The sequence below is a fragment of the Panthera uncia genome, chromosome E1 (assembly GCF_023721935.1).
Source record: "Panthera uncia isolate 11264 chromosome E1, Puncia_PCG_1.0, whole genome shotgun sequence".
Taxonomy (NCBI): Eukaryota; Metazoa; Chordata; class Mammalia; order Carnivora; family Felidae; genus Panthera; species Panthera uncia.
In genome coordinates, this window is record NC_064814.1 from 11214231 (window position 1) to 11224410 (window position 10180).

At 50.6% G+C, this 10180-nt stretch overlaps 1 protein-coding gene across 1 annotated transcript; it reads right to left on the bottom strand.

Annotated features, from left to right (window-relative positions):
* Window positions 1-1451: 1451 nt before the first annotated feature.
* LOC125926530 (keratin, type I cuticular Ha8-like) lies at window positions 1452-6731 on the bottom strand. Its single transcript, XM_049636037.1, has 7 exons — window positions 6303-6731; window positions 4781-4863; window positions 3648-3804; window positions 3138-3299; window positions 2923-3048; window positions 2343-2563; window positions 1452-1596 (listed from the first exon to the last, which is right to left on the bottom strand). The coding sequence occupies exons 1-7, from the start codon at window positions 6729-6731 to the stop codon at window positions 1452-1454; spliced, it is 1323 nt and encodes a 440-aa protein (XP_049491994.1).
* Between the last annotated feature and the right edge of the window lie 3449 nt (window positions 6732-10180).

Sequence of the window (10180 nt, forward strand, 5' to 3'; positions counted from 1 at the left end):
AAAATCCAGGAGTATGAGGGGAAAATTAGAGAACTAAGTGATACACTGAATGCCTCCAGTGATGGGGAGCTCACTGCTTCCCAACTTTGGCCAGCTCTGACACTGCTTTCTGGAGACACGCTGTTCCTGGCCATGGCTGCCTAAATATGGAGCTTCTGGTTCATGTGTCTACTGCCCAGAAGGCCCAAGCCAGGCAGCTGCCCAAGGGCTTTCTGGTGGAACCTGTGGGGGAGCTTAGATGGGTCAGTTTGGCCTTTTCTCAACTGATAGCCTAACAGGCTCAGAAATTGCCATCATTTAACACATTCGGCATTTCACAGCACGGAGGGAAAAGTCACGATCTTGATCGGATGAAGCCTTCCTCACACATGGGCTCCATCAGGAGCCTGGAGCCAACTCCTCCTGGGATATATCTGGCCTGTAAGGGGCTCAGTCCCAAAATAAACCCCCTAACCCAGTGGTTCTCAAATTTGAGTATACATAGAATCATCTGGAAGGCTCAATAAACTGGACTGCTTATTCAGAAAGTCTGAGGTGGGGTCCAAAAATTTGCCTTTCCTAAAAGTCCCCAAGTAAAGTGGGGGACTCCGCTCTTAGATCCGCCACCCTAAATCCCCTCGTGTTTAATCTTTTTCCTTTCAAAGCTTTCAGAGTGCAGGGTTTGGGCCTAATTCAAAGAAACCAGAGTTCAAGTCTTGATTCAGCCACCCGCTGCTCCCCTCTTTGCAGGGTTTGTGTGGGACGCTGCATCCCAAGATCCATAAAGCCTCACCAAGGGCGTGCCCCCCATGGGCATGTGAGCACAAAAGCTAACTTTAAATGGAGTCTTCTAGGGGGTCTGGGCAGAACCTCGAGCCTGAGCTTTTCCTTTGCACAAGGACCAGAGGCTTCATCCTGACAAGAGGTGGAAGGCGAGGGGCGATATCTGTTGTGTGTATTTTAAAGCTCTGTGAATCAGGCTTTAGATACCCAGATACAGCTGGGTGTCTCTCAACTGTGCCATTCTGCCGCAGTCCTGTTTTCAACTGCGGTCCTTGCTGGCTTTACCATCTCCCAGAAGCCCTCTGGTGAGGGAGCCCCAGCCCCTGCTTCCATCAGCGGGCTCCAGGACACCTCTTGGCACGGCGTGGAGACCTTGGCCACAGGCCCTGGCCTCTTCATGCTGCGGAACTGAAGTTTATTAGCAAAAAGTTTCCCTACCACATCTCAGACTGTGAGGCCACAGAAGAGAGGAGAGAGGAAGCACAAACCCAGGGGTGAGGGCTGAGCCGCTGGACCGGACAGCCCATCAGCAGAGAAGCGCTGCCTGGCGTCGTCAGTCTGCAGCCGGGCCAGGCTGAGGAGGCAAGACCCGGGAGGGTAGGGGCTGGGGGAGGGGGCAGGCCCGCAGAAGGGGGCCGGCGGGGCTGCAGACATTCCCCATCCCCCGATCCCTCAAGCTGAGGGGAATGTCAGCATCGAGACGATGAGCGGGAGGCACAGGAGGCCCGAGGAGGAGGAGGAGGCCCGGAAAGGCAGGGAGAGCAGGGCCCAGAGGCCACAGGGGCCGGGCAGGGCGTCCTGGAGGCCGGGGTTGCACAAGGGTTGCAAGGCAGCCTGCGGAGAAAGAAAAGGTGTTTCAAACATTGGCGTGAGATGGGGCATGAAAGACAAAAAGTATGCGCTTTAGCATCGGAAACGCCAGAGGGGATTTTAGATTTCAGAGGTCCTGCCAGGCCTAAAGACAGGGTAGCGATGTGGTTGGAGCCCACTGTGGAGCTGGGACGGGAGCTCAGGGGGCCACGTGCAAAACCTGAGCTTCCTGCCACAGGCGAAGGAACACGGCGGAGAAAGGCAGAAAGGCTGGCCAGGCGACAGCAGGCTGGGCGTCAGCTGCCCTCCAGATTTACACACAGCCTGTAGCCTTGTCCTTTATTGCTTAAAGGGGAGTGTGTAGCCCCCTTACCTTTCTCACAGTGCAATGGAAGGACAAAACGAGACAATGGCTGCGAGTGCCCTTAGCAATATATTTTAACGTTGAGTATGAAGATTCCCTGTTACCGGAATACTTCCTCCAGGGAGTTTAGCAAAACCTAAATGCACTGAGCTCTCCAGTATGTCAGCACCTCTCCCCCTCCCCCGTGGCAGTGACTGGCATCTGGGAACGTGCTCAGCAAAATGGAAGGCGTGAGCCGAAAAGTTCCCACGGGCCCTCCTCCGCATCCAGGCAGCTCACCAGGTTTACCGGGTACCAAGTCTGTCCCCAGAGATGTGGTCGGCAATGCCGCTCCTCCTTTCAAATCACTCCCATGAGAGGTCTCTGCTTTCACACCCGACATTGACACGAACGTCAGGGCACGTACTTGCGATCCTCGCTCTCCAGAAGTTTCCGGTACGTGTTGATCTCGCCCTCCAGCCGGGCCTTGACGTCCAGCAGCACCTGGTACTCCTGGTTCTGCCGCTCCAGGTCAGCCCGGATCTCAGACAGCTGCTCCTCCACGTCGCGGATCAGGATCTGCATCTGGGCCAGCTCGGTGCCGAAGCGTGCATCCGACTCACACAGGGAGTTCTGCAGACAGTCCTTCTGTAACACGAAAGGGGGAAGCAGGTGGGAAGTCACGGAACGCAGCCCTCAGCCTCTTCAGTAAGACCTCGACACCCCAAGGCACTGCCCAGGCCCAGAGAACATTCTGGGTCCCGTTAGCAGGCCGTCAGCTGGAAGAACGAACATCGTGCTATTGCTCGTCACTGGAGACCCTCAGGAGAAGTTTGCAGAGCCTCCCTCCCCTGGGTGAATGTTCATGCCCTCAGCCTCCACATCTATGAGAAAGTCAAGGTTTGAGCCGTGTCCTGGTCTGTATTCAAGGGAGACCCGTCCTGACCCGGAAGTGCCCTTGGGCGTGGGAGCCAAGCCGGGTCTGCCAGGCGTACAGAGGGGCTCACCAGCGTGTGCTGGGCCTGAAGCTCCACCTCCAGGGCGTTCACCGTGCGCCTCAGCTCCAGGATCTCCGTCTGGCAGCACTGCAGCTCCTCGGAGCAGGACACGTCCTGCTTGCTGATGCTCTCGCACTGAAGCACAAGGGCACAGAGACATCACATCACCCCCCTGCCCAGGTGGAAGCCGGGGGGCCCTCCCTGCTCCGAGGCGGCACCCTCACCTGATCTCGGAACCACTGCTCCACGTCGTTGCGGCCGGTCTGCATCATGGCCTCGTAGTGGCACCGCATCTCGTCCAGCACCCTGCTCAGGTCCACGGTGGGCTCCGCGTCCAGCTTAATCTGGAGCTTGTCCCCCAGCTGGCCCCTCAGGATGTGGACTTCCTGTGGGCACAGGAGGAGGACATCCCATTCGTGGGACCCCCCCACTGCCCTCCACCCAAAGCCTCGTCCCCCACTTCCCGTCCCCCGACCCCGACCCCCGCCCAGTGATTTCCCTGTGCCACTCCGAGGGAGAGTCACCTACGGCACCAGCCCCACAACTCGCAGAGGCGGAGGAAGAGCGGGCCCCCACCAAAGCAGGAGCTCACCTCCATAGCTCGTGAGGCTTAACCATGAGGCAGAGCCTGCAGAACTTCCATCCTGAGCAGGACGAAGAGCTTCATTTCTTCCCCCAAATGAGCGTGAATTCCCCCCCCCCCCCCAGAAAGTCTCACACAAAAGGCCATGCACCTGTTCGTGGTTCTTCTTCAGGCAGAGCAGCTCCTCCTTCAGGGACTCCAGCTGCGCCTCCAGGTCACACTTGGCGAGTGTGAGGTCGTCCAGGGCCCTGCGCAGGCCGCAGACGTCGGCCTCCCCCAGCTGGCGGAGGGAGTGCTCCGTCTGGTACCTTTAGCAGGGCACGTACAGAAATCGAGGTTAGAGAGCAGAGGGGCCCCAGGACACTGGCAGTCGACATTTCCTATGTGGCTACACGCCCAGCCCGGCCAGCAATGGGTGTTCCCCATGCGTGTGACCCTGAGCACCTAGGACAAGCCTGGCAGAGTGGCCGGTACTGAGAGTGCCAGGGTGGGCTGGTGGCCAAAGGGGAGGCAGTCGAATCACACCAGGCAGTTGCCACGCCAGGTGACCCCTGCGGACCCTCCTCGTCCCCGTCCCCTACTGAGACAGAACCTGGGTTCTCTCTCGGATTAGAAGCCAAATGCCAAAATAGGAGGATGGAAATGGCTTTCTTTAGCTCCAGAGGAGTGAGACTTCTACAGGGCCCTGAAAAAAAAAAAAAAAAAAAAAGAGTAAAACACAATGCCCCTTCCTATTCCCAGGTTGGACCTTCTCAGGTGGCATAAACCTTTTGATCTTCACATGCCTCCCATCGTAGACTGAAGCATGATTTCTGTCATGAGTTACTAGTGCTTACAAATTGGTCGGGCTGCAGTGTGGAAACATCCTCCGGGAGGCAGCAGAATTTGGTAGGAAATGGCCTCGGGGTAGGGAATGCGGGGCCAAGCTCCAGTTCTAGCACTCAGGAGCCACGTGACTTCAGGCAGGTCGCTTCAGGGCCCTGAGCTTCTGTATCCTCACAAAGATGAGGCCACCACTGCTCTGCCTGCCTCCCCAGGTTCTTGCAACAGTAGCAGCAAGTGGATGATGCCTTCTCAACAGTTGTGAACTGTAAAAGCAAAACAACTGAGGAGCAGGGTGGGTGTTCTTTCAAAGTCTCAGGCATAAGGCTCTGTGTTTTCTCCTGCTGTAACTGTCGGTCTGGGATCTTGGTCAATTACATCTCTGACGCCGGCTGCATCACAAGACCGAAGAAGTCAGGGAGGCCCCTGGCTCCTCCCTCTGCGTGCCCTACCCCAACTCACTTGGTCCTGAAGTCATCTGCAGCCAGCTTGGCGTTGTCTATTTGCACAACCAGCCTGTTGTTCTCAGATTTGATGTACAGGATCTGGGGAGAGAAAGCAGGCTCAGTAATTCACTACCTCCAGAGCCATCAATGGCCTCAGGTCAAAAGACGTTCCATTGGCTAATTCACAGCATCACCCTGGGACAGTGCAAACTCCCAACACGTAAGAGATGCTGGTGTGGTGCAGGACGGGGGGTGGTGTGCAAGAAGATGCTTGGCAGAGGCTGAAGGCGTAGAGCCAAAGGAACTGGGAGATAGAAAGGAGTAGCAAACCAAACATTTGACAGAGACTCAATTTTACTTCTCCAGCTGTGATGCTTCCCCTGATATAAACAAGATCTGAAATCTAGGCCACAGAACAATGGGCTGGATATGAAAGGTTTACATAAAAGGGGACCTGTTCTTTTTTTCTATACATAATTTTTTAATGTTTATTTATTTTTGAGAGACAGAGAGAGACAGAGCATGAGCGGGGAAGGGGCAGAGAGAGGGAGACACAGAATCCAAAGCAGGCTCCAGCCTCTGAGCTGTCAGCACAGAGCCCGACACGGGGCTCAAACCCACAAACTGCAAGATCGTGACCTGAGCCAACACCAGACGCTTAACCGACTGAGCCACCCAGGCGCCCCAGGGAACCTGTTCTTAATAAGAAGTCCCTCATGTTGGTTGGCCAACCTCCCCAAATGTCTTCTGTGAATCTAGCCAGGTTTTTTGGCCCCTATTCTGACATTCCTTGCCTTCCCATCTCCAAAACTAAGATGTAGGCTCTTAAGAAGCATTGCATTGACCTACAAAGGGGACAGCAGATATGCAGAAGAGACCAATGCTACTGAATGGCCATATACTGGCTCATGAAGGACATTACAACATTCTACCTTGTGCCATGCCAGAAATTACATTGCACTGCTTTTGCAACTACAATTTGTAAGGACTGAGACGAAGTAAACATAAATCCTGGAGAGCCAAATCCTACATCTCGTCTTTTACATGTTCCCATTCACCTCCACTCAAGAGATTCTCTTCCCACAATCAAAAAGAAAGAAAGAAAAAGGAAGAAAGAAAGAAAGAAAGAAAGAAAGAAAGAAAGAAAGAAAAAAGAAGAAAGAAAGAAAGAAAGAAAGAAAGAAAGAAAGAAAGAGAGAGAGAGAGAGAAAGAAAGAAAGAAAAAGAAAAAAGAAGAAAGAAAGAAAGAAATTTCAGCTATGGCTGTTTCCACTGTCAATCAGGCCCTCAAAATTCTATGCAAGTATCAGTAATCTTTTTCTGAAAAGGGCAAAACAGTAAATATTTAAGGCTTTGAAGGCCATGAATCTCTGTCACAACTACTCAACTCTGCCATTATAGCACAAAAGCAGCCATATACAATACATTAACGAATGAGCATGGCTGTGTACCAATAAAACTTTATTTACAAAATCAGTCAGTAGGCAAAATGGGGCCATAGTTTACCAACCCCTGACCTGGAGCACCACAGACCTCACCTTCTGCTGGAGCTCCTCGATGGTCCGGAAGTAAGACTGGTAGTCTGGACACACGCTGGACTCGTGGCATTTGCTCGACTCTCGGATCTTGGCCTCCAGCTCTGCGTTCTCCCGCTCCAGCTGGCGCACCTTCTCCAGGTAGTTGGCCAGGCGGTCGTTCAGGAACTGCATGGTCACCTTCTCGTGGCCAATCGGGGCGCCTTCCCCATAGTTCTCACACACTCCGATGTTGCCGGGAATGTCGCGGGTCCCTGGCAAGGGGCAAGCGGTTTGACAGCTGTAGGGTACACAGAGGCTGGGTCGGCCCAGAGGCGTTGCCCCCACATGCACCCGGTTGGCATGTGCCAGGGTGGCGGAGAGGCACAGGGAAGCAGCCGTGGGCTCTGAAACCTGTCCACTGAGGAGAGAATCACAATGAGTAGAAGTCATGGTGTACAGGCCAGGCTCGTGCTTTGCCCGCAGTTGGATTTGCTTGAAGATGAAGCCTTCCTTCTCCTCCAGAACTTATATAGGCTTGTAGTGGGTGTTGGTGCAAGAAAATAGGCATTTTCCTCATTAATATTTATATTGATTCTCATACAATCACTCTATTAGTCAGTGATTTTGTCTCTCATAAAGAGTTAATGAGCTCATGAAAGAGGCCTTCACCCACACAGGAAGCTTCCCCCTCACTGCAGGGTCCTAGAATACAGAGAAAGCGAGGTCTTCTCCAAGTGGCCCGCATTCTGTGGTTTATGTCCCTTTCCCCTCAGTCAGCTTATCTCTGTGAGATCATCAAGACCCAGAGACTCCCAATATCCCCCCAAAGTCTCTCCCATTCTATATTCCTTTCCTGCCTCCAAATGTTCCCATCATGGCAAAGTCTAAGATAGTAATCAGGCACATTGAGGAAAGAAAATCAAATCACAATTAGTTTGTTTCAGCGGATGTGTATGGAGTGTCCAATGTGGGACATGGCTTAGCTTGCTTGGAGGGAGGGGGTTAGATTTTTAGTAAGGGGAATAAGAAAGTAAATGACCTTAATATTATAAAGGCAATAAGAGAGGATGTTAAAAAAAAAAAAAAGTTGCATAGATTTTAGGAAGAGAAAACACTGAGTGACCAGAAAGACTTCATAGAACAGGGAACATTTAAACTGTGTTTCTGATAATGGTTTCCAGGAGGGGTTGAGGGAGACAGCATCTCTCATAGAGACCAAAATGAACAGAATCAAACAAGTCTGGGAAATGGAAAATAGTCTAGCTATGCTGATGCTTATAATGAACACACATTTGCCAGCACTGGAAAGTTGCATTTAGTCCAGGTTGTGGGAAGCCTTGAATGCCAGGACCATCCCATATATAGTCTTCAGGTAAAGGTAAATCAAAGGTAGGAATCTGCCCCTGGAAGCTGACTCTCCTCAAATATGAGGGAAAATAAATATCCACGCTCCTTTCGAAGCAAAGGAACAGAAGAGAGATGAAAGTTTCCTGTATAAACATTAGAGAACAACACCAGACCAGAACAATGAAAAAGAAACCTAACTTCCAAATTGATTTTGGTGTTTGGAAACTGAATAGACACTTTTTAATTACCCATGGGTCAAGGGAGACATCAAATGAGAAATTAAAGTATTTTAAACTGAATTAAGATGAAAATACAACCTATCAAACTGATGTGGAATTAAAACTTTCCCTGTGCAGGCGTGAAACAGATAAGTAGTTTTGGAAGTGGGAAAAAAAAAAATCATGAATGAAACGGGGTAATCTGTGATCCCAAGGAATAAAATTATGTTTTTGTGTATTAGAGTCTATAGACTAATTAAAAGCGGGCAGTGATTAGCACTTTATGGTGTCTGTTCTCAGGCACCTCCCCCTCTTTTCTGGCATCTTCCCTTGTAAGACACTGGTCATCCCACCGACTGACTCCCTCTTCACCTTGTTTAAGAAGATACACACTCAAGAACTTTGATCTTTCATCTTTTGAAACTTCGTACATTTCAAAGAAATGCACTTACCTTGATTGTCCATTACTTAGCAGACTCTAGAATAAATTTAAATTTCCTTAATCTTCAGACACACTCAGAGCATCAGAAGGTTTATGGCCTCCTCTATTCCTAAATAAGTCAGTGGCCTGTTGTTCAGTAAGCCCTGGAAAAGGGCAGCCTGCCAGCTTCCAGGCTATGCTAATGAAGATGCTTTGACCCCATTCCTAAGATGAATGCATTCACCAGGAGGGCCCTTGAAGCAGCAGTACGTGTTTTAGGTGGCTCTAAAACACGGAATCTGAGCTGAAAGGAATCTCAAAGTCCTCTAGTCTAGGGGCCTTTGGCATTGAATCCCTTCTGATAACCTTCCAACTCAGCATCCAGTCCACCACTCTCCAGAAGGTCTATCCCATCATTGGCCAACTGGGCCCCTGTAGCCCACAGTTTCCCAGGCTTTGTGCAAGATACTGGGGTCAAGAGATAAATAGCAGCCAGCTTTGTCTTCAGGGGCTTACAATATAGGGGACTATTAGAAAGTCCTTTATGCAGAAACCTATCTACCTCCATGCTATTTATGTCCATTGCTTTCGTTTCTTCCTTCATTCATTCAACAAATATTGAGTGAGTACCCATTCTATGCCAGACAGGCTCTGATGCTGGATGCTGGTGGTATGTTAGCAAGTAAGTCAAAGAGTCTGTCCTTTAATTTACTTTCTAGTTCTATCCATGGTGTCCCATACAGGATAAATCCAATCATTCTGCCACAATGGCTGACCTGCAGCTCTTTATGACAAATGGTTCTAATCCCCCTCACCATCCTGAGTACATCCCTCTGAATACATTCCATGGAGTCTCTACCACTCTTAAGTCAAGGCTCTAGAATGGAATTTTGGATGAGCTGGAATTAAGAGGCTGCCAGCAGATGGCCCAGCAAATCTTCTTGCCCAGGAATCTTGTGTGGAATGTGCTGGTGTCACCAACTCTTCAACCATGATACCCACCCAGCCACCAGCCGGTCCCATATACGATCAGTGAGACCCATGAGGACACTCCCTCTTAACTACTCCTTGTAGAGATATGGGCAGTATTCACGAAGGCAGGGTTCACCACCATCCGTGAACTTGTCCCAGTGAGCTACTCCGAGGGATCCAGTATTCGTATACGCTCCAATATTCAAAGCCCTCTCAAGGCACCATGAGGACCTCAGGGCTGAATCAGACAAATTCCCGTTGCAAAAATTGCAGAGCAGAAGGAGAAATAGGTCATGTCACTCAGAAGAAAGAGAAGTCACAGAGAGAGCTGGGGTGAGGGGCGGACATCAAAGAGACTTTATCTGGAGCTTCAAAGATAGGTAAGATTTGGACAGGCAGAGGAAGGAGAGAGAGGATTTTCTAGAAAAAAGAGGCAAGCACAGGTACACACTCAGAAGCAGAGACACGTGTGGTGGGCTCTGGAGAAGCAGGGGGTGCAAGCTTGGGAATGTAGGTGTGCAGCCAACAGAGGCCCACCTGGAAAGAAACCACCTTGAATGACACAAAAACGTACACCTTGCAGAGTCAAACCGCATTTTTAAACCCTATGAAACTGAAATGTGTGCTCATTTACGCTAAAAATGTGGTCGCCTTATATCTTCATAACTTCTACACAGATGATTCTCAAACTTTAGGCCACATCAGAATCATCCAGCGGGCTTGCAAAAATGCAGATTGCCAGGCTCCGCACCAGAGTTTCTGATTCAGTAGGTTTGGAGTCAGGCGCAAGAGTCTGCATTGCTAACAAGTTCCCGGGTGATACTGACTCTGGGGATCTGGGGAGCACACTTTGAGAACAGGACTTCTGCTCTCAGGGAAAGAGGAGCCTCATGGTGGTTGTCATCCTATGTAAACGAAGCACAATGTAGCAAAATGGTATT